The sequence below is a fragment of the Podarcis bocagei genome (genome assembly GCF_964188305.1).
Source record: "Podarcis bocagei genome assembly, chromosome: 9".
Taxonomy (NCBI): Eukaryota; Metazoa; Chordata; class Lepidosauria; order Squamata; family Lacertidae; genus Podarcis; species Podarcis bocagei.
Window position 1 is genome coordinate 70,520,174 of NC_138134.1, and position 24,677 is coordinate 70,544,850.

At 46.3% G+C, this 24,677-nt stretch overlaps 1 protein-coding gene and 1 long non-coding RNA gene across 3 annotated transcripts in view; both read left to right on the plus strand.

The window, feature by feature from the left end:
* LOC308594408 overlaps positions 1 to 8,018 on the plus strand; it is a 40,185-nt gene extending 32,167 nt beyond the window's left edge. The window contains exon 3 of the long non-coding RNA XR_014011447.1: positions 7,804 to 8,018. This is a non-coding gene — a long non-coding RNA (uncharacterized lncRNA). The remainder of the gene's footprint in view (positions 1 to 7,803) is intronic.
* Positions 8,019 to 9,559: 1,541 nt separating this feature from the next.
* The window catches only part of SCARB2 (scavenger receptor class B member 2), a 36,853-nt gene continuing 21,735 nt past the window's right edge, over positions 9,560 to 24,677 (plus strand). Inside the window, exons 1-2 of one of the 2 annotated variants that reach the window (XM_081207156.1) lie at positions 9,560 to 9,842; positions 23,895 to 24,052. In XM_081207156.1, the coding sequence (XP_081063282.1) occupies positions 9,726 to 9,842; positions 23,895 to 24,052 (275 nt within the window). In that variant the 5' untranslated portion in view covers positions 9,560 to 9,725. The remainder of the gene's footprint in view (positions 9,843 to 23,894; positions 24,053 to 24,677) is intronic. The other variant, XM_081207157.1, reaches the window with a different exon arrangement.

The following is a 24,677-nucleotide window of genomic DNA, read 5'->3' on the forward strand; positions in this document are numbered from 1 at the left end:
GCCCCCTTTGGACTAGCATAAGACAGGGACACAGGTGGTGCTGTGGGTTAAACCACAGAGCCTAGGGATTGCTGATCAGAAGGTCGGCGGTTTGAATCCCCGCCACGGGGTGAGCTCCCGTTGCTCGGTCCCTGCTCCTGCCAACCTAGCAGTTTGAAAGCATGTCGAAGTGCAAGTAAATAGGTACCGTTCCGGCGGGAAGGTAAACAGTGTTTCCGTGTGCTGCTGTGGATTAGCCATGCTGGCCACATGACCCGGAAGCTCTTTGTGGACAAACGCCGGCTCCCTCGGCCTATAGAGCGAGATAAGTGCCCCAACCCCAGAGTCGTCCGCGACTGGACCTAATGGTCAGGGGTACCTTTACTTTTACCTTTAAGACAGTGAGGCCAGTTAGTGGCTATGAAAACAGCCTCTGAGCCAGGCCTTTGTCTTCTCAATAATGATCCCAAGAGGAGCAAGAGGAGTCTTGCTCTCCTGGCTTCAGCAAAAAGAACCTAAAGCCTTTGGAGCGCATCGGGAACTCGCGCTGCACTCCGGAGGCTTCAGGCGGCTATCCGTGAAGCCTGGAGAGCAAGAGGGGTCCCTCTGCGCTTCGGAGGCTTCGTGTTGCTCTCGCTGAAGCCAAGGAGCCTGAATTCGCTACATAGGACGCAGACACATTTCCCCTTAACTTTTGGAGGGGAAAAAGTGCGCCCTATAGAGCGAAAAATACGGTATGTGGTTGTGCACGTAAGTGTTGCCTGTATAAGAGCCACGCTGGATCCTACCAAAGGCCTACCTGGTTCAGCATTCTGGTCTCATAGTGACCAACCAGATGCCTATGGGAAACCTACAAGCTTTACATCAGCGTTTGCTTTTCTTGTTTAGAGGCTGAGTTGAGCACAAGGCACTCCTGTGATATTTTCGTCTCTTCACAAATATGCTGAGCTCATTATCTATTCTATCTGTGCCTCATTGAAACAACAATTTTAAAAAAATGAAGAGACTTGCACACACCCTTTTCACACTGCAGTTAGAGAATGGGTGAGGCATGTGGATACATGTTTGGGAATAAAACCTCTAACGCCGCGCCTTCAGATAGAGGTTTGTGGCTGTCAGCAATCTCACCCACATATTAAAGAGCGACTCTCCCAGGCTGCAACACGAAATAAGTCGGCAAGCCTGGAAACGTTCATTTGCCAGCAAGGTGCATCAAACTTAGTGGAACATCAAGTGAAAAACGCACACTAGAGTCTGGCTCTATATATTACATGCAGCGCACACCGGTTGCAAGGGTGAGTTAGGTGCAAGAAGCAACACGCTAAAAAATGGCAACGTAAAGGCCTTTTATTTCAAAAGAAAACAATCAAGACATAAGTCGTTTTGGTTCTGCTAATCTGAGAATATTTATTAGGGGAGCTTATCCTAGTGCTGAACAATTATGTTGAGCAAAATTAATATCCAGACAGGATTTATGGCGACAACTGAAAACAGGTGCGGCATGCACATATAAAATTATCCCATGCTGCCTTCATCCTTCTTGAGTGGGCTTTTCCTAGCATTGAGACATCTGGACTCCCTCGGGAGGTGGTAGACTCTCCTTCCCTGGAGTTTTTTGAGGTTGGATAGTCATCTGTTGGGACGCGGGTAGCGCTGTGGTCTAAACCACAGAGCCTAGGGCTTGCCGATCGGAAGGTCAGCGGTTCGAATCCCCGCGACGGGGTTCGTTCCCGTTGCTCGGTCCCTGATCCTGCCAACCTAGCAGTTTGAAAGCACGTCAAAGTGCAAGTAGATAAATAGGTACCGCTCCGGTGGGAAGGTAAACGGTGTTTCCGTACGCTGCTTTGGTTTTGCCAGCAGCGGCTTAGTCATGCTGGCCACATCACCAGGAAAAACTGCGAATAAACATCAGCTGCCTCGGCCAGTAAAGCGAGACGAGCGCCGCAACCACAGAGTCATTTGCGACTGGACTTAACTGTCAGGGGTCCTTTACCTTTTTAGTCATCTGTCATGGGTGATTTAGTTAAGATTCCTGCCCTGCAGGGGGTTGGACTAGATGACCCTCAGGATCCCTTCCAATGCTATGATTCTATGATTCAGCATGCTTGCACAGATGAGTTGCCAGACCTGCCTGAATATTCGGGATCCCCCGAGGCAGCAACAACAGAGACAGTAAAAGGTAAAGGGACCCCTGACCATTAGGTCCAGTCGTGGCCGACTCTGGGGTTGCGGTGCTCATCTCGCTTTATTGGCCGAGGGAGCCAGCGTACAGCTTCCGGGTCATGTGGCCAGCATGACTAAGCCGCTTCTGGCGAACCAGAGCAGCGCACGGAAACGCCGTTTACCTTCCTGCCGGAGTGGTACCTATTTATCTATCTGCACTTTGACGTGCTTTTGAACTGCTAGGCTGGCAGGAGCAGGGACCGAGCAACGGGAGCTCATCCGTCGCGGGGATTCGAACTGCCGACCTTCTGATCGGCAAGTCCTAGGCTCTGTGGTTTAACCCACAGCGCCAACCGCGTCCCTAACAGAGACAGTACTTTTTTTTAAAAAAGTTTTAACAGAGACAGTACTTAGGACTTAAAATAATAATACGTCACATTGAATTTTATTCTTAAACTCAGGGGTGCCACCCCTGCACAAATCGCTCACCACTCCCACCCCCAAAGCAACCCCCCATCCCTTGTCACACCCCGCCAAACCCCACGCGCTACTGGCCCATTAGACCAGGGGTGGGGAACACGTTTTGGCTCCCACCCCATAGGCCAAGCTTGACAGCCGGGCAGGGCAACCCGCAGGTCTACCATTTGACATAACTTCAATGTCGCTTGATTGGCAGGTGGTTTGCCCAAATCCCAACATCGCTTTGGTTTTGTTTTTTTTATTAATATTTTATTAAATTTATCAGTGAGAAAATTCAGGAAAAATACAAAAACAGAAAAATACAAAGTCAAAATACAAAAATACAAACATTAAGCACAAAAAAGAAGAAAAAAGAAAAACACATAAAGAAAAAACAAAACTCCCTCTTTTTTAATTTCTCATCTTTAGTTAACTTATTTTCCTGACTTCCTCATGCCTCCCTTTTTTGTATCCCTTTTTTAAAATTAGTTCAGCAAATTCATATCCAATTAGTTTATCTATTATCAGTCCCATCTTACATTTTATCTTGTTGCTAGAACCCCTTCAGTTCATTTCAACATCATCAACATTCAAAAATTTTACAGTGTTTCTGTAAATAAATTTTAAATTTCCTCCAATCTTCTTCCACCAGCTCTTCTCCCTGGTCTCGGATTCTGCCAGTCATTTCCGCCATTTCCATATAGTCTATTAATTGTATTTGCCATTCTTCCAGAGTGGGTAGGTCTTGTGTCTTCCAATGCTTTGCGATGAGAATTCTTGCTGCTGCTGTAGTGTACATAAAGAAAGTTCTATCCTTCTTTAACACCAATTGGCCAACTATGCCCAGGAGAAAGGCCTCTGGTTTCTTCAGAAAGGTATATTTAAATACCTTTTTCATTTCATTATAGATCATTTCCCAGAAACCCTTAATCTTTGGGCACGTCCACCAAAGGTGAAAGAATGTACCTTCGATTTCTTTACATTTCCAACATTTATTATCGGGCAAATGATAGATTTTTGCAAGCTTGACTGGAGTCATGTACCACCTATACATCATTTTCATAATATTCTCTCTTAAAGCATTACATGCCGTGAATTTAATCCCGGTGGTCCACAACTTCTCCCAGTCAGCAAACATAATATTATATCCTATATCTTGTGCCCATTTTATCATAGCAGATTTTACTGTTTCTTCCTCAGTATTCCATTTCAACAGCAGATATTCTTGATAATATCTTAGCATTGGGTTCTAACAGTTCTGTTTCTAACTTTGATTTTTCCACCTGGAAACCAATTTTTTTATCCAAGTTGTAAACCTCTCTTATTTGAAAATAATGTAACCAGTCTCGCACCTTCTCTTTAAGCTTGTCATAACTCTGCAATTTCAATTTGTCACAAATCCCAACATCGCTTTGAAAGCACGGGGAGGGTTGCAAACCCTGCCCTGTACTGACTCGACCTTTTGCCATTTTCCTCCATCTTTTGCTTTGCCCCGACCCATGGCAGAGGTGCCAAGGAGTGCCAACCCCAACTCCCTCACCAAAGCCCCCAGTGCCCATTGGAACTCACCAAGCCTCTTGCCCCCTCCCCATAGAACTTCTCCCGTGGGTGTCATGGGCCAGGAGTCAGCTTCACCTGTTGAGCAGGAGCCTGAAGGAGCAGAAGGTGAAGTGATTCCACCTCCTGCTGATCAGCCTTCTTGCTCCCGAGGAGAACCGGCTGGCTCCAGCTTTCTTAAGCAGGTTTCCAGCCTCAGTCAGTTGCTGGAAACAACATTTGTGGTTCCTTGCCAGGCTTCCTTGCTGCTTCTTGGTTCTCGTGACCTTGGACCCTCAGCTTTCTTGACCCCCAGATCATCTGACTACGTGAACTGAGATAGCTGATAAAACTTTATTCGCATTTGGCATTTTTGTTAGGGATTGTAGGAAAAGACCTGCCAAGGAAAATAAAGAATTTATTTATGTATGCGGCAATGGTAGCAAGAGTCTTAATAGCACAAGGATGGAAGAATGAGGAAACCCCGACAAAAGAACAGTGGCAAGAGAAATGGATGGATTATGCAGAACTGGCAAAAATGACATATAAACTGCGAGAACAACTGTGACTTTAAAGAAGAATGCGAACTTTTTACAAACTACTTAAAAAAACAACAAAATGAATTGGACTCCTTGGCAGGTTTTGAATAAACATACACAAATTTATTGACTGTTAATATAACAGTCAATTTAAGGATTTTCATAATTTTACAATAAGCAGAAAACAACTTATGTTAAAAAATCAGAGAGAGGAGGTCTTGGGGGGGAGGGAGGGTTATTGGGGGAATTGGGAGGGAAATGATGAAGATGATATATTATGATAATTTGTTATATTATTAATAAAAAATATTTTTAAAATAAAAAACTTTATTCACATTAGCCAATGGCCATAGCAACAGTAAAACATTACAGTATACACAGAAAAGGAAATTTGATATAAGAGCACAATTTAAAGTCCTGAATCAGCAGTCAGTTAGTGGCCCTTATTCTGATTGCCCCTGCTATGAACCTAGCAACCGTTGCTGTTATCTGCACATTTTGATCTGATAGAAGAAAGGACATTGTGGCAATGGTTGAGCGCCCTGGGGTGGTTAGTACGAGTGGGGTGATGATCTCGTTCCTCAGGTCTTTGTAGAGAGTACAAGACAGGAGGATGTGTGCCGCTGTTTCGGTGCTACCATCTCCACAGGGGCAAAGACATTTCTCAGGCAGGATCTTTTGGAATCAACCCTCAAGTACTGCAGATGGCAAAACAACCAGTCTTGCAAGTGTAAAAGCACGTCTGTATTTTGGGATAATAAGTTTGTGCAGATATGGGGCCATAGAATCAAAATGGAGAGGTGGAAAATGAACATACCAAGGGCAGAATTTCCTTATAGTGGCTAGGTTCTTCTGACGCTCGATATCCTTTAAAAGGTAAAGGTAAAGGGACCCCTGACCATTAGGTCCAATCGTGGCCGACTCACCCCATCGTGGGGATTCAAACCACCAACCTTCTGATTGGCAAGTCCTAGGCTCTGTGGTTTAACCCACAGCGCCACCCGCGTCCCTCAATATCTTTTAGACTGACCAGTTAGACTGTTTGCTTTAGTAGGGCCCATAGTGAGTAGGTGTTGTGGGGATAGGCCACGAGAGTGAACTTTTTGATAGACGGTTTTATACGTGAGCTGAGATACTCCTGACCTTAGGACTGGACCTTGTATTCAGACTCTGCCTCCCGGCAAGTACCTCCCCTGAGACTTGGCTGGTTGGCTGGCCTCTCCCTCCACTGAGCTCAGCCGTGGTTGGCAGCACCAGACTATGACCATGAGGGTCACAGAGGAGAGGACTATTGATGGCTAGCAGCTGTGATGGCCATGATCTGCCTCCACAGTCGAAGGCAGCAATGCTTCTGAATGCCAGTTGCTATAAGTGGGAGAGAGCACTCTTGTTCTTGAATCTTGCTTGTGGGTTTCCCACAGGCACCTGGGTGGACATGGTGAGAACACGATGCTGGACTAGATGAGTCACTGGCCTGATCCAACAAGCTCTTCTTCTTATATTCTTAGGAGGAGGAGGAGGAGGAGGAGGAGGATGAAGGCACCAACAGGTGTGTCCAGGCACACCACACAAGAACAGTCACGACAGGTTGTGGCTGCTCTGTCCTGCTCTCCCACAACCCACCGCTTCCTCCTCCTCCTTCTTTTAATTTAATTTTTCATTTTCAATGCAAATTTACAACAAAAATTACAAACATTGAATCCCAAATAAAACAGTACAAACAAGAAAAAAAGAAAAAAGGACACAGAACAAAAAACAAAAAACACATCTACAAATAAAACCATATCATCATTCTAATCTAGTCATTACATACATATTGACCCTTCCTTTGTTCTAAGGCCTCAATTTTTTTACTCTTTCTAAGTTGTTGTGTCTAATGTAGATTACTTCGATCTTTATACTTTTTACACCATTTTTCTCTTTCTTTAACCCTGCAAAGCATCATTCATTACATACCGCTATGCTTACTCCAGAACAATGTTTTTTCATATACTCTTTAGTGCATCCTCATTCTTTTAATAATTTTTGGTCCGATTGTCCCCTTATGAATGCTGTGAGTCTTGCCAGATTTATATATTCACAAATTTTAATTTGCCATTCTTTCATTGATGGAATTTTTCTCCCTTTCCACTTTTTTGGCATAAGCATCCTGGCAGCTGTTGTCGCATAGAGGAATACTTTCCTTTGATTTTCAGGAATATCGTTTGTGATTATACCTAAAAGGAATGCCACCACTTCCTTCATGGTTGTCCTCTGCCAACTTGTCCAACTTACAGGATTGTAAGTTGTTTTTATACACAATGACGGCAGCAAGAATATTACTGGCACAAAAATGGAAGCAAGAAGAATTACCAACGAAAGAAGAATGGCAGATGAAATTGCTGGACTATGCAGAACTGGATAAATTAACAGGAAGGATTCGAAACCTGCGCAACCAGAGATTCTTAGAAGACTGAAGTAAATATATGAACTATTTGAAAAGTAACTGTAATGAACAGATTACGCCAGTACAAGTGCAAGAAGTTTTGTAAGGATGATTATTTGAAATATTGCAAGAAAGACTATGCGGAGAATTATTAGTTACCGTAATGATAATTAAGAGTAATAGAGAATTTAAGAAATATCACTACCGTCTAGTGCTGCTGTGATAGCCTGGCAGCTCTCAGAAGGCTATCCCTTAAGCCATGGGTAGGTAAACTAAGGCCCATGGGCCGGATCCAGCCCAATCGCCTTCTAAATCCAGCCTGCAGACGGTCCGGGAACCAGCGTGTTTTTACATGAGTAGAATGTGTGCTTTTATTTAAAATGCATCTTTGGGTTATTTGTGGGGCATAGGAATTTGTTCATTCCCCCCAAAAAAAATATAGTCCGGCCTCCCACAAGGTCTGAGGGACAGTGGACCGGCCCCCTGCTGAAAATGTTTGCTGATTCCTGCCTTAAGCTGTAGTTCTCTGTGACACTTGTTAGCAGCCCAGTAGCCTCCTGCATGATGGCAGCGTAGGGAAATACATAACAGGAGATTTCCGGAAAGTAACAAGAGACATTTCACAGTCGCGTAGGCTATAAGAAAATAGTATTAAAACATAACATGCAAGTCTAATGGTTTACTGCCTCTTTCTGACTCCAGGTCTGCAGTGCATTCTGACAACAAATCATTTAAAAGATGCATATTTTTCAGGATGGAAAACAAACAGCAGGGAGATGGATAGAAAACACACCAGCAGGAAGATGGTTTGGCTTATTTCCTGCTCCTACCTCCCCCGTCTCTGCCGCGTGTAATGATCTTTTAATTTACTCTGTAACAATTAATGCTTCATCAATAAGCAACAGACAGGTAATTTATTGATCGTGGCTGTCCTATTTTTGTATATCAGCTATGGCTCATATACCCTAAAAAGACAGGCCATATATTTTCTCTCTATTATCTCTTACCCCTGCCTAGGACTGCCATTGCATTCAGCCATTTGGTTCCATTTCTGCTGCTAAAAAGACAATTTACATCTGTTTGGGGGTATTTTAATGGTTGTAGAGGACACAGCAGCCTTCCACTTCTGTTATGTACTGAGTTGAATAGGATCCAAAATGCAGCAGTCTGATTGGTCCTAGAACATTAGGATTCAGAATGCAGCAGTCTGATTGGTCCACAGGAGTCACCCAATCCAACTCCAGGTGGAAGTGAATCCGCAACCTGATTGGCCTACAGGAGAATCCCGGAATTAGCCAATCACGTGGGGCCCATTGTGTAAATATTGTATATAAAGCAGACATTTCAGGAGAACTGGCATTCCTCACCACTATGAGCTGAATAAAGAGCATGAAATCCTCACTTGACTCAGAGTATATTTCAACTTCCTTGCCTGAAAGTTTACGATCTGCAACAATAACAGATACTGATACATAAGTTCAAGAGACGGTGTGAGGCAAGACAGATACCCTTTGAACAGGAGATCTGACAAGGCCACAGCAATTTGGGGAGAAAAGAGCTTACTCAGTTTTTTTTCTTCACAAGGGGGAAGAATGGCTTTGGTACGCAAAGAGGCGGTGGAATGTTTCTCCCAGGTCTTGACAATGCTTTCTTACAAGCTTATATTGATCTGTTGAATGTCGGGTGGGGTCTGAGTGGGAAAATGTCAGAAAGCAAAAAGCCCTTGCCTCTGCTTCCGCCAACATTCTCATCTCCCAGAAGTCTGCCTTTCGGTTTATGTTTCAAAACCCAGAGGAAAAATCACAGGACTGCCTAATAGGGTTCCTTCCTCAACAGCAAACCATCCTGGGACCCTACAATCAGCTGGTGAGATCTTTTTGGTGGTGCCCCACTGGTGCTGACAGATCTGCAAATACCTGTTCTATAAACAACACAAGAAAAGCCTGCTGGATCAGGCCAGAGGCCCACCTTATTTTTAATTTTATGTTGAATAAGCTGCTTTTAACATTGTGTAACATGGTTTTTGAATATTTTGAATATTAACATTGTATTGTAACAGTTTCAACCAACCCTGGGACCCTATGGTGCAGGGTGCACCATTTATAATATTCAAATATTGCATTTTCAAATATCTAAAGGGCAGCGCAGATAGCGGAAGAGATTGCGTGACTAATCCGGCTTGTGTTTTCCTTGGATGGGGAAAGCCGCGGGGCCTGGCCGGCGGTGAATAGCCCAGCAGCAGCAACAGCCAGGCCGCTTCTGGGCTTCCCTACCAGCTGACCGCCTTGCCCAGCGCTGAGCTCATCCCGGGCAGGCGCACCAGCCGGCGCGCCTTGGAGAGCCGGGTGGCCTCGCTGGGTCGTGCGCCTTTTCGGGAAACCGAAACCGAAGCGCGTCGCTCCGCCCCAAAACAGCCGCCTCCGCCGCCCCTCCGGACCCGGCTTCTTTCCCTCCGCCTTCTCGGGCCGAGGGAGGCGCTTGGCCGGGAGGCAGCGCCTGGTCGGCCCTGGGCTGGGAGCGCCCAGTGGGAAGGGCGCGGAGCAAGCTCGCCTTCTCCGCCCGGCGCATTTACGCAGCGCCCTCGGCCCGGCCTAGCCGCTCTCTTGCTCGCCCCTCTCGCCGCCATGAGGAAGCTCTGCCTGGGCACGGTGGGCGTGCTGTCCATGACCCTGCTCATCGCCAGCGTCGCCCTGCTCGTGGCCCGCGTCTTGCAGAAAGCCGTGGAGCTGCAAGTCCGACAGGTGAGGAGCGGGCATGGCCTCGGCGCGCATCCGCTCGCATTCACACGTTACGCTTAAAGGAGGGTTGGGGCCTTAGGGTTGCGCTCAGGTGGTTGGGGCGAGGCGGTCGGCGGGGGGTGGGGAGAGATGGTCTGAAGGCTTATCTGGGGATTGTTCTATATAAGCTTTGACCTGCTGTAATTTTTAAAACAAAAACAAAACGCGCCCTTTAAAATTCCCTCCCATGTTTGTCTGTCTTTGCACTTTGTCACTCTTGGGACAGAAATTTTTCTCACCATCACTTCCCATCAAACATACGGCACCGTCTCCAGGGGATTTTATTTTTTAAAAAATTATTTGCAGGCATTAATTATGGGAAAAGACAATACATAGGAGAACACATGACTCCCGTTAAACGTGGATGCTGTTTGTATTTATCACTTGCAGAGAATCTGGGTGTTCATTGGGGGTAGTGAAAAGTTCACTGTAAAATAGAAGAAAGAGAGGACAGGGAATCAGCACTTACCGAAGTTGTGCAGTTGCTTTGCTTTCTTTTTTTAGTTTAAATTTTAAATTAAGTGACTATTCTAAAGTGTCAAACATAAATTTAACCAAACTTAAAATATCGATGACTTCACTTCATTTTGCACAAGATAAATCCCTGCGTATTTTATATAAATTAAACCATTCAGTATTCCATTATTATATCCATCAAAACTTATTTACACTGTTGAATTTATCATAATGCTGCCCATGTTTTCAAATAAACACAATTTTCCTCCATATATTCAATAAACATTTTCCAATATTCTTTAAGCATGTGTTCTTCCTGTTCTTTTATTCTATATGTTAGGTCTGCAAACTGCGCACATTCCATCAGTTTAAGTTGCCAATCTTCTTTAGTTGGGACTTTGCTCATTTTCCGTTTTGGGGCTAACAAAATACAAGCTGCGGTAGTGGCATACATAAATAACCTTTCCCAACACCTGGGAATTTCCGTCTGAGTTATTCCCAACAAAAAGGACCCTGGGTTTTTTTTAAAAAAAAAATACTTTTAAACATTTCCCCCCCAAGCTTCTTCAACTGCCCTCTCATGTATAAAACGATGGCACTAGGAAAGCAACACAACTTGGGAATGGATCTTTGCATTTTCATCACAAGCATTGTGTCTCCCTTTGTTGCGACAGCAGCTGCTTCCCGTTATGCATGGCATAAATTAAATCAGTCAGCACTTAGAAGCCAATATTTCTGTGACGGAATCTCTGCTCCTCAAAGCTAACGCCACTTGGGTTGCACAACATGTGCCTCCCTTGGTTTTTCGTCACAGTTGCCCAACATTTAATGACTGGCAGGTAATGGTGTGAACTCACGGCGCTGAAAAAGTTCTATGCTCAAAGCTGTGCCAGATGCTGTTGAAGGATCTTGGCCAGGCATAGGCAAACTCCGACCCTCCAGATGTTTGGGACTACAGTTCCCATCATCCCTGACCACTGGTCCTGTTAGCTAGGGATGATGGGAATTGTAGTCCCAAACATCTGGAGGGCTGGAGTTTACCTATGCCTGACCTTGGCCCTGGTGGTTAAGCTGTGATAGCTCCTTTTTATGACCTTGTGGTTGATTGACATACATGTGTGAATTGCCCCTGAGCGTTAGGGTACTTGGCGGTGAGCGAACAGCAGTTGGCACATCCTCAGAGGCAGTATGTTCACGTAACATAGTTCCGTTCTGTAGATCTGGCATAGTTTGGTGGTTACCAGTGTGAACTCGGAAGCGGGGGAGTCCTGATCAGCTTTCTTCACTGCCATGAACTCATCGCCATTATGAGAGAAGAATCACTGAATCGTAGAGGTGGAAGGGACCCCGAGGTGCAGGAATCTTTTGCCCAAATGAGACTCGAACCCAGGACCCTGAGATTAAAAGTCACATGATTTGTTAACTGAGGTTTCAGAGAAACAGAGAGGTTTCTCATAGAGGTTTGCAGTCTTAAAAGCGTGAGATGAACAGAGAACTGGGAAATGCTCAGCAGTGGTTTGGGAAGAGAGGTAATGTATACAGTAATTAATCTAGGAGTCAGGGAGGGGAATCGTAAATGCCAAATAGAATACTGAGAAGGAAACGCATAAAGTAATTTCACAGGCGAAAAAGAGGCCCCGGCCAGATATTTAGAGGGAGAGAGTTCGTTTAAGTAACAAGATTTATATACTGCTTAATCAAAATAGCCTCTAAGCAGTTCATGTAAAACAATATGAAGCTCTACTTGGTCCTACTTATGGGTTTCCCACTCTGAGAACAGGATTCAGGAATAGGTGGCCGCTGGCCTGATCCAGCGGGTCTCTTAGGTTCTTGCACATCTCTCTCCTGACGAGAGCTACTCCTGGATGACAGGTACTTTCTGTCGGCCTTCTTTTATTTAGCATCAGAACAACTCACCACTCCAGAGTTGTTGTAAAAGTCCGTAATCTAATACCTGAGCAGTACTTTGAATTCTTAGCGCAAGAGCTAGACAAGTACCAGTGTTAAACTTGTGTCAGTGAATGTTGCTAAGCTGTTATACAAAATACAGTGGACTCTTGGGTTGCAAACGTGATCCATGCGGGATGCACGTTCGCAACCCGCAGTGTCCACAGCGGCACGTCTGTGCATGTGCAGGTTGCAATTCGGCGCTTATGCACAAAGCGCAATTTAGCGCTTCTGCGCATGCGTGACCGCCGAAACCCGGAAGTAACCCGTTCCGGTACTTCCAGGTTTCGGCGGTCCGTAACCTGAAAAAACGCAACCTGAAGCATCTGTAACCCGAGGTATGACTGTACATGTGTACAGTATATGTATCTGTCGGTGTAGGTCAGGGGTTGGGAACCCCTGGGAGTCCTCTCTCTGGCTCCTGGGACTCACCCCAGGCCACCCCCCTCACCAGCCCTGATCCTCACTCTTCTGGAGTGCTTCTGCCGGGCACAAGTCCTTGAACTTTTGATAATGCTGCTTGCTTACTGAATGGATGGATGGATGAAGAGGTTCCTGTGTGTACATGTAAGAGCTCTAGACTTTTGCACAGATTTAATGTGGGCTGCTATGCAAATGGAAGAGCAGAACCTTTTGCCCTCTCCTCTTTTACCTGTGACCCTTCTAGCAGGCCCTGTACGGTTCCTCGTGAGGAAATGCAGGCCATGGGCTGGAAAGGTCTCTCTCTCTCTCTCCCCCACCCCCAGTGTACAAAGCAGCAGTATGAGCAAGCACCTAAACTTGAAACAAGGGGTGTGGTATGAGTGGGTGAGAGTTGAGAGCCTTGGATGAGAAAGCAAAAATTAAGAGTCTCGTGCTCCACCAACTGAGCTATGCATTATTCTATGTGTCTGTGATGTTCCATTCTGTTCCACCATGTTACCGTTGTTCATTGTTTGCAAGCGGCGTAGAAATGTAATAAATCAAATCTTTTGTCCCAGGGTATGATCCAAAGGAACATGAGGCCACTGACTTACTGAAGCTAAGCAGGTCTGAGTCTGGTCAGTGTTTGGATGGGAGACCTTCTGAAACAGCAAACACCGTCTCAGGTTCCATAATAAATAATAATAATAATAATAAATGTTTATTTATACCCTGCCCTTCCTGGTTCAGAAAACTGGGCTCAGGGCGGCTAACAACAAATTTAAAACATTTAATTGCTGCAACAAAAAACAGCATAAAATACAGTATAAAACGTGAATAACAATAAATTCAGAATTCAACAATCAATTTAGGAGGAAAATCCATTAAATAAACATTAGATGATCACCAGGGCTAGCTGGCTAAATGAGTCCTATTTGGGCCAGCGAGGAGACCAGGGGAGAATTAGCTGTGGGATCCCAGAGTGGGTAATCTTCATAAAAAGGGGGAGGGGGAGGGAAGAAGGAAGGAAGGGGAATAAAAGATCAGGCTAAGTTCAAATTGAAAGCCAGGCGGAATAGCTGTGTCTTACAGGCCCTGCGGAAGGAAGTTAAATCCTGCAGGGCCCTGGTCTCATGGGACAGAGCATTCCACCAGGTCGGAGCCATCACTGAGAAGTCCCTGGCCCTGGTGGAGGATAATCAGACTTCCTTAGGGCCCTGAATAATGGGAATGAGTTTCTGGAACCAAAATGCTTTTCCTGTGCAGCCTGAGCAGGAGCAGTCACCATTAAGAAAAAGAGGTCAGAACAGGCTGATAGATACATGGACTATCCCCGGATCGAGTGACTTTTCATCTTTAAGTTCTCAAAGCTCTTAACCTAGCTCAGGGTTGTCACCTGAACCAGCTGAGAGTCAATCACAGTCAGTCCATTATTTGAAAAAGAAGACTCTAGAGCCGTCCTGCCCCCAAAGGGCAACTAGACATTCCATGTTGGCGACTGTAACCTTGGTTTAGGAGCCATTTAGCATCTTGAGCTTCTAACACTGCTGGAAAACAATGGCAGATGAAAGCTACTACTCTCAAGTACTGCTTGTGGGTTTCCCAGATGCACAAAGAGGAACTGGGACCTTTTGACCGCACAGGCCTTTGGTCTGATTCAGAATAGCTCTTCTTGCATTCTCAAGTGCAGCTGCCTCAACAGGAGCCATGTCGGGGGGGGGGGTGTAACCTAGACATGTGACCCTTTTGTCACATGAGCACCATGACACAGGATCCGATCCCACAGAATCGGCAAATATGCCACAGAGATAATGTGCAAAAACTGTATCTTTGTAGCAGTGTTAGAAACTCATATACAGTGGTACCTCAGATTAAGTACTTAATTCGTTCCGGAGGTCCGTTCTTAACCTGAAACTGTTCTTAACCTGAAGCACCACTTTAGGTAATGGGGCCTCTCGCTGCCTTTGCGCCGCCGCCACACGATTTCTGTTCTCATCCTGAAGCAAAGTTCTTAACCTGAGGTACTATTTCTGGGTTAGCGGAGTCTGTAACCTGAAGCGTATGCAACCTGAGGTACCACTGTGTGTGTGTGTGTGTGTGTGTGTGTGTGTGTATAAGCACTTATACAGAGTCAGACCCCTGATCCAGCTAGCTCAGGGGTCGGCAAAGTTATTGTGGCTTGGGCTGGTTCACGGTCCTGCAGACGTCGTGGTGGTTCGGAGTGTGTGCGCACGCATGCACTCATGCGCAAACACTGTTTCTGGTGCAGAGGAGGCGCGCACAGCTTCGAATTGGCTGCAGGAGCTTCCTGCAGCCAATGGGAAGCTGGCCAGCGCTGTGGAAGGCAGTCCCCGCTCTGCTCTGCGCCGGTTTAGCGCTGCGCACGAGAGCCCACCAAGCAGGCGGCAGGGGTCCATGGGCCGGTTCAACAATCTCCATGGGCCACAGCTTGCCGACCCCTGAGCTAGCTCAATACTGTCTACTTGCTGGCTGGCTGCTGCTGTGTCCCGAGTTTCAGACAGATGTCTCTCCCAGCCCTTCCAGGGAGTGCTTTTGGGACCTTCTGCATGCAAAGGAGGTGCTCTGCCACTGGAGGAGTCTTCAAAAGGGCATCTACTTTATCTGCATGTGATTTCTGAGGCCCTCACATGCAGTTTAGACCTACTTTGGCACTGCCTCCAAGTTAGCAGTGCTGTTCTGTTGTGAAGGTGTGGTTTATGTGGGCGAGCAATGTCAAAACCCAACCTGGTCAAACACGTTCCTCTTACTGCAAGACTGGGTTCTCTGCTGCTTATCTTCTTTGCCCATCACCCTTATTTGGGTTTCATGTGTCCCTGCTTTGTGCAAAATCAAGCCGTGCATCTAATGCATCCTTTTATGTGCCAGGTTCATTCGTCAGCTGAGGAAGAGCCTATTTGTAACCTCTTCCACCCTCGCAGACTTCTGCTGCTATCTGCGCGGACTTGTTTGCTGTTTCCTGCTCTGTCCGATGAGAAAAAGAGGCCTTTGTTTTTTCTGAAGCAGCTTCTCTGAGCCTTCTGGAATGCAAACAGAAAAAGGCATCTTGGTCCATCGGAAAAACAAAATCTGCAACAGGACAGTAGCTTTATTAGGAACAACTAACATTTCACAAAATATCAAGCAAACTTTCAGGTTCTTCAAAACCTGCCATCAGGCTGACTGTTTTGCAGATTTCCCGTAACCTTTTACGCCTGATGAAAAGTCACATGATAGAGACCTGAAGGAGGTTGGAAGACTTAAGTAGATTAGCCTGTATTGGGTGATAGCAGGATTGTACCAAGGCCCTTGAGAGAAAGAAACAATTGTGGCAGACTCTCTAGTATTTTTTAAAAAGAATTTAAAATCTAATCCTCTACTCATCCTCATCTCTTAGCAAAATACACAGGTTCCTTGTGAGGCAGAAAACAGAAGTAAAGAAGAAATGAGGTTGTCTTATATTTGCAAAACTGGAGATGAATTGTAGTTGGTGCAATAGGTAAAAAGCTTTCAGATAGTATCTTGCTCCTTTTCTGTTAAGGGAGTTGTTCTCGGGATGATGGAACAGCAGGCTTTATGGCAAACGGCTTTCTTGAATGTGGGAGAGGTTACAGGAAAGGTGAAGGGAGGGAGAGAGACTGATGTTTAAGTTATCATTTTTTGGGGAATTCCTTAGAATTCCAAGCAGGAAGTTTTACTGATTAGCTTCGATGTGACTGTTTGCTGAGGACTATCTCATGCCTGCCTACCTGGCTATCTCACTTGTTAACGTCCAAGATAAAAAGGTGGTTCTTCAGTATATGACAAAAACTAGACAGTGAATGCCAGATTCCCTGCTTTGCAAGGAGGGAATTCCACAACTCAGGGGCCACCACCCTCTCCTGGAGTGGGAGGCTTTTTAAAAAGCTGTTTCGAACTGCAGGTTATGTTTCTTAATAGCGCTTGTAGAACAAGGCACTGCAGAATATTTTATTATACAGTGAAACTCATTAAAGCCACTAAATGCAGCCGAGCCCAGATTCTGTGGCACAGATTTTGGCAATCAGCACATCTCAAGATGTGCGCTTGAAACCTAAATTTGAAAATTGCAATGAGCTACTAAGCATAATAGAGTTTCATCTCCGTTGCAGTGGCTCCTGCATTGAGACACACCTTTCAACATAGAGAATAATGGAAGCTGCCTTCTATGGTGTCATACAATTGGTCCATCTTGCTCAGCATTGTGTATACCAGGGACGGGGAAATCTCTCGCCCATGGACCTTTCACAGCTCAGTCAGTATAGAGCATGAGACTCATAATCTCAGGGTTGTGGGTTCAAGCCTCACACTGGGACAACGGTTCCTGTATTGCGGGAAGTTGAACTAGAGGGTCTTTATGGTCTCTTCCAACACTACAGTTCTATGATGCTATGAAATCGGTCCTACCAGGCCGTTTCCCCCAAACTTCACCCACCTGCCCTGGCGTTATTTGTGATGTCAGGTACGGGGGCAGGTTGAGATGTGTCTGGATTGGCTGGGCACACACCTGATACCTGCAGGAAGCAGGATTGAACTCTCTACCTATCACCTGATGTTCAGTTCTGATGGTCACTATCTCAGCCCACCACCACCACCCCTGGCCAACTTGAGCAGGGAGATGGTCCCTCTTGCCTGTCATTGTTGGCCAATGGGTTGCTGGTGTGTGTGTATGTGTGTGAGTGTGTGTGAGAGAGAGAGAGAGAAAGAGAGAGAGAGAGAGAGAGAGAGAGAGAGAGAGAGAGATGGTGTGCCAGGTGGAATATGTCCCCAGCCCTCATCTATATGGATTGGTAGTGCTCTCAGGAGACATTCCATGTCCTACTTGGAGATGCTGGGGGATTGAACCAAAGTCCTTCTGCATGCAGAGCAGATGTTCTAATTACTGGGCTATGTGTAGTTCATGGGACACTAATAAGAAGGCACAAATGAAGGTTGCCAGAACCACCTGATTGCTTCCCATACTACTGATTTGGCATGCAGTAGGAAGTGCGGGAAATTCTGCTGGAAAAGGCAAATGGAATCACTTCTGAGTAATTCACTTCCAAACAGTGTAGATCAAGAAGAGGTTTTGCCAAAGGCCAGATTTGATAGTACAGTGGTACCTCGGGTTACAGATGCTTCAGGTTACAGACTCCACTAACCCAGAAATAGTACCTCGGGTTAAGAACTTTGCTTCAGGATGAGAACAGAAATTGCGTGGCAGCGGCAGCAGGAGGTGTTGGGATACTGCCAGGGAGACAAAGTCCATCATGGCTCCCAAGCCATGTCCGGATGTCCATTGATCTCCCGTAGACACGCAGTATCAGCAATTAGCGACATGAGCTCCAGAAATAGCCTGCCACATTCTAGAGCCGATGCACGCTCTCTATCAGCAGATAATTCACAGCAGAAGTTGCACGCAGGAGAGCATTATTTACAAGTTTTGTTCAGCGTTGATCAGAACAAAGAAAAACATGACTGCCTGCTTCAGTGTCTCTAGACACAGAGAGAGCGAAAACAAAAGACACAACAGAAACATCCTGTGAAACAGGAAATACGCAGACTCTGACTCACAAAGCCTGCTCCCTTTTAAGGTGGAATGGAAATATCCTAACAGGAGGCCCCATTAGCTAAAGTGGTACCTCAGGTTAAGAACAGCTTGAGGTTAAGAATGGACCTCCAGAATAAAGTAAGTTCTTAACCCGAGATACCACTGTAGTCAAAATAACTGACATTCAGGGGGGGGGTCTCCAGCATATTATATTCCTCCATTTCACGGGGTTGGACTAGACCTTGCATGGCCACACTTGGCCCTCCAGATGTTTTGGGACTACAACTCCCATCATCCCTAGCTAACAGGACCAGTGGTCAGGGATGATGGGAATTGTAGTCCCAAAACATCTGGAGGGCCAAGTTTGGCCATGCCTGGAATAGGCGATCCTCAGGTTCCCTTCTAACACCACATTTCTATGGTTATATCTTTGAAGAAGCACTGATAAGCAGAGCCTAGGTGTTTCTGCACTTGTTTTGAATTAGCTCAGTAAATGGCATTGGAATGTTTCGGAAAGTCTGGTGGAGGTCCGCCCCACAGCTTGCTCCACTTGCGATCCTCACCCATCCCCAATAACGCCTCCTTTCACCTTATGCAACCGCTAAGCTCCCTTTTCATCTTCCCAACCCACTTCTCTCTTTGATTCTGCCATCCCTTGGGCCCCTGCCAATACGGCCAGTGATCAGGAATTATGGGAGCTGTAGTTCAGCAATAGGGAATATTGGGTGTTAGGGGAGGGGAAAGTACCTCTGATGGGGACACATCATGCTCCTTCGGATGTAGTTTGTCCACCTTCGGTCCCCACCCTGCGGTCAGCTCTCACCTGGCTCCTAGAAGCCGTCGGCAGGTGACAGTGGCCACACCCCAGGAAACGGTTTTGACTGACCAGCTAAACCAGGTGAGGGTAGCCGATGGGTCTCAAACCCTCAGTGTGTTAGGGATTTCCCCTGCATGCAAAGATAGAATTGAGCAGATGAAACTAATAATAATAATGATAATAAAATTTTATTTATACCCTGCCCTCCCCAGCCAAGACCGGGCTCAGGGCAGCTGACACCAGGTATAAAAACAATTGATTAAAATACAACTTAAAAACAAGATTAAAATACAACATTAAAATGCAGCCTCATTTCAGTAGAAACTCAAATCAAAAACTTTTTGGGGATGAAAACGTCAAATCTTCACCAAGGCCAACTATCCAGACTGGTCCTACGTGGGCCAGAAAAAAGCCAGGGAAGTCCCCAAATAGGAGTTCCATCACAGAAGGAGAAAGGAAAGAGGGGGAAGGGGATCAAGTTGATTCCAAGCCAAAGGTCAGGCGGAACAACTCTGTCTTACAGGCCCTGCGGAAAGAAATCAGATCCTGCAGGGCCCTGGTCTCACCACCAGGCCGGAGCCAGTGTTGAAAAGGCCCTGGCTCTGGTTGAGGCTAATCTGACTTCCTTAGGGCCCGGGACCTCTAGGGTGTTGCTATATATGGACCTATAATAGTGGATCCAATGGTCAAGAAGGTGGTTTCTGCACGTGCTGGAGTAAGGGCAGATTGGGCTTGTCTGCCTGGGAAGGTAGGCCATCTAGGAGAAGAAAAACTCTGATCCTAAAATGGGACGTCTTGAACAGGCTCAGGAGTAAACCCTACACAAATTTGGAGCGGATTCCCTAAGACAGTTGGATGGCGCCTTTTATGTCTCCTTCCGGCAACTCCTGCAGCCAAGCTGGTGCCAAACGTCTTACTCTGCTTTCCTTTGGGCCTAATAATAATAATAATAATAATAATAATTTATTATTTATACCCCGCCCATCTGGCTGGGTTTCCCCCGCCACTCTGGGCAGCTTCCAACAGAATATTAAAATACAATAACCTATTAAACATTAAAAAGCTTCCCTAAACAGGGCTGCCTTCAGATGTCTTCTAAAAGTCTGGTAGTTGTTTATCTCTTTGACATCTGGTGGGAGGGCGTTCCACAGGGCAGGTGCCACTACCAAGAAGGCCCTCTGCCTGGTTCCCTGTAACTTGGCTTCTCGCAGAGAAGGAACCGGCAGAAGGGCCTCGGTGCTGGACCTCAGTGTCCGGGCAGAACAATGGGGGTGGAGACGCTCCTTCAGGTATACTGGACATCAGCGAGGCCAAGAGTGGGGTCTTGTCTTCTGTGCAGCCCAGGACTTCCGCTCATACTGCCCAGGCTTGTGGCCTGGAGAAGTCGCTTTGGTGCTGCTAATGCAGCAGTTTGACTTCACCCCCAGAAGCTCACTCCATTGTCTCTCGAGACAGATGGATGCCAACAAGTTCAGCAGCCTCTGCAGGACCATAGGTTAGTCACCTCTGTTTTCAAGTTTAAATGGTTTCAGTGGAGATATCTGCATACCAACCTCTCTCACTGAAACCTGTGGGTTTTTGTAAGTGCTTAATTTACGAATACATCATGCCCAATTATTTACTTTCAAATATTATGGGGCTTGGGAGGAAAAATAAAACCCAATTACAGTGGTACCTCGCAAGACGAATGCCTCGCAAGATGGAAAACTCGCAAAACGAAAGGGTTTTTGGTTTTTTTAGTTACTTCGCAAGACGTTTTTCCCTATGGGCTTGCTTTGCAAGACGGAAACGTCTTGCAAGTTTGTTTCCTTTTTCTTAAAACCGTTAATACAGTTGCGACTTGACTTCGAGGAGCAACTCATAGCACGCGGTGTGGTAGCCTTTTTTGAGGTTTTTGAAGACTTTGGTGATTTTTGAAGCTTTTCCAAAACTTTTCCGACACCGTGCTTCGCAAGACGAAAAAAACCGCAAGACGAGACTCGCGGAACGAATTAATTTCGTCTTGCGAGGCACCACTGTAAAGATAAAGGGACCCCTGACCATTAGGTTCAGTCATGACCGACTCTGGGGTTGTGGTGCTCATCTCGCTTTATTGTCCAAGGGAGCCGGTGTACAGCTTCTGGGTCATGTGGCCAGCATGACTAAGCCGCTTCTGGCGAACCAGAGCAGCGCACGGAAACGCCGTTTATCTTCCTGCCAGAACGGTACCTATTTATCTACTTGCACTTTGACGTGCTTTAGAACTGCTAGGTTGGCAGGAGCAGGGACCGAGCAACGGGAGCTCACCCCGTCACGGGGATTCGAACCGCCGACCTTCTGATCAGCAAGTCCTAGGCTCTGTGGCTTAACCCACAGCACCACCCGCGTCCCTAAAACCCAATTACACGGGACTTATTCTCACTAAACTTAGCAATTACTTCTGAGTAATTGCTAAGTGTGTAAAGATGCCCAACAAGACAGGTCCTTGCCCTGAGGATGGTACAGTCTAAAATGCAGTAGGGAAGAGATTCAATTCAAGAATTTCGCCCTCAATTCTGTACCTTCTTACCTGGGAGTAAAACCCACCGAACTCACAGTGGACATGCATAGGTTTCAGCTGTTGATCTTAAATCTTACCAATGTGATTTTTTCAATCTTGGTCCAGTTGTTGTGTCAGTCTAATCTACCTCACAGGAAAAAAATGTGAGAGCATCCTGTATTGCTACCCTGAATTCCTTGTGGAAAGAACAACTTACAAATGTGATAAGTTACATTTTGAGGGTCGTTACAGGGATAGTGGCTGGGTTCTAATATTTGTTCAACACAAGGCTGGTTAACTGGCCTTGGAAAAGTCATTATCTCTGCACCTCGTCTGCTTCAAAAGCTTGGTGTTGCTGCCGCCGCTGTTATAAAAAACTACCCAGAGTTCCTTGAAACAACTTGGGGATTTAGCACAAGAAGAGAGCCACAAAGCATGCGTAAAATCAATATTTTCATTACTGCTGGCTAACTCTTTGCACAGTTCTTTAAGAATTGAATTTATATTGATCTTCTTCCAGAAAGAGGCAGTTGATAGTCTTCAAATGGACACATGAGAACACGTGATAGAAAGCAGGGAATGGAATAGAAAGGATTGAAAGGATTTTAGCCTCAACTCCCACCCAACAACTCTTCACAGTTAAGGCAGCAGCCCTAGTTCAGTTGACCTGTGAGTTACTCTAGCACATTTGCAAAGCTAAGCAGGGTCCTGTATGGTTTCAACTTGGAAGGGGGACCATGTGTTGAGATAGATGACCCTTGAGGTCCCTTCCAACTCCTACAATTCTGATGCGTTTAGGAATGTACTATACAGTGGTACCTCAGGTTACATATGCTTCAGGTTACAGACTCGGCTAACCCAGAAATATTACCTCGGGTTAAGAACTTTGCTTCAGGATGAGAACAGAAATCGTGCTCTGGCGGTGTGGCAGCAGCAGGAGGCCCCATTAGCTAAAGTGGTGCTTCAGGTTAAGAACAGTTTCAGGTTAAGAACGGACCTCCAGAACGAATTAAGTACTTAACCCGAGGTACCACTGTAATGCCACAACCAATGACTTCTGTTATCACAGTTACTCCTGTGCGTGATCAATGTGGTTATTGTTCATATATTTCAAACTTTAATCGATTTTTTACAGACTGGAGTTTATGCGCCCTGTGGTCATTTGACCCCACCATTTGTGATGGGTTTTTTCTATGCGTGTGTGTGTACGTGTGTGTACCTGTAACATTTCATGCATCTGATGCAGTGAACTTGACCACTTTGTGCTATAATAAATTGATTACCGTATTTTTCGCCCTATAGGACGCACCGGCCCATAGGACGCACCTAGATTTGGGGGTGGGGGAAATAAAGGGGGGAAAAATATTCCCCCCCCAGGCTTCCGCCGATCCCAGCCCCCAGAACAGGCAGCTCTGGGAGCTTGCGGGGCTGGGGTCGGGGGAAGCCCTCCGCCAGCCTCCAAACCAGGTCGGGAGACAGCGGGATGGCGCACTGCGCCTCCCCGCTGTCCCCCGAGTTTGCAGGGCTGGCGACAGGGAGGAGCAGGCTTCTTCCCCCCCCCCCGCCAGCCTTCTAACCAAGTCGGGGGACAGCAGGAAAGGTGCGCTGCGCCTCTCCCGCTGTCCCCCGAGTTTGCGGGGCTGGCGACGGGGAGGAGCAGGCCTCTCCCCACCTCCAGCCTTCTAACCAAGTCGGGGGACAGTGGGATGGCGGCGTTCCGCCTCCCCGCTGTCCCCCGAGCTTGTGGGGCTGGCGGTGGGGCTCTCCTGAAGCCTGGCGAGCGAGAGGGGTCGGTGCGCACCAACCCCTCTCGCTCTCCAGGCTTCAGCGAAAGCCTGCATTCGCCCCATAGGACGCACACACATTTCCCCTTCATTTTTGGAGGGGAAAAAGTGCGTCCTATGGGGCGAAAAATACGGTAGTTTTTACAGCACCCCAAGACTCTTCCTTGTTCCATTGCAGCAGATTAAAACAGCTACCCTTCTGGAATATTGACTTTCACCAACGCAGAACATAGAATCAAATGGTGCACGGTTTGTTTTTGAACTCTACCATTCTGGCTGCATGTTGGAGATTGCATTTTGGAGAGCTCCTGGGAGCAGAGGAGGAAAAATCCCCACATGCAGAAAATCAGAATGTCAGGGGGGAAATATTCTAAATTTCTGCTGTATCTTTTTGAAGTATTTTCTGACCACCACCAGGCAAGGCACAGTCCACAGAAAGCTACAGTATATCACGTGGTTCTGCTGCACATGTAGATCAATTCCCTTATTCGGTGCGCATCCTGGAAGTATATCAATAATGTTCTTCCTTTCTTCTTCTTCCTTGTAGCAAACCGTGTTAAAAAATGGTACAGAATTTTTTGAAATGTGGGAGGAGCCTCCGCCGCCAGTTTATTTGCAGTTCTATTTTTTCAACTTGACCAATCCTTTGGAAGTGGTCCAAGGCGAACCTCCCATTGTGAGACAAGTTGGACCATACACTTACAGGTATTTTTTGCTTCATTCATTACTCCAAGACAGTTTATAAAGAGATTGTGCTTTGGGTCCCAAAACAAGATTCAAGGGATGATGGTGAAAGCAGGAATCACAAGGGTGTCAAAATGTCACAACAACTTGACCACTCAGAGAAGTAAGAAAGGAGCTGGTAGGTGAAGGATTAACTGTAGAGTTGGGATCTGTATAAGTTTCTAGCCCTCATGGATATAGAAATAATATTGTATAAGTAATACGGTGGTACCTTAGTTGTTGAACTTAATCCGTTCGACTCCCGGAACTGTTTGAAAACCAAGGCGCAGCTTCCGATTGGCAATCGGAAGTCACATCGGACGTTTGGTTTCCCAAAAACCTTCGCAAACCGGAACACTTACTTCTGGGTTTGCAGCGTTCAGGAGCCGATTTGTTCGGGAGCTAAGCCTTTCGACAACCAAGGTGCCACTGGTGGATTCTCAGAGAGCTTAAGGCAGCGTCGTCAACCTTTTTGCACCAGTGGGCACATTAAAAAAAATTCAGAAAGCGCTGTGGGTGCCAGTCAGAAAATGGCTGCCATGAGAGTGTGGCATACCCAACATGGGGCATGGATTAGGGGTTCTGAGCTGGCACTGCTTTGACCAGG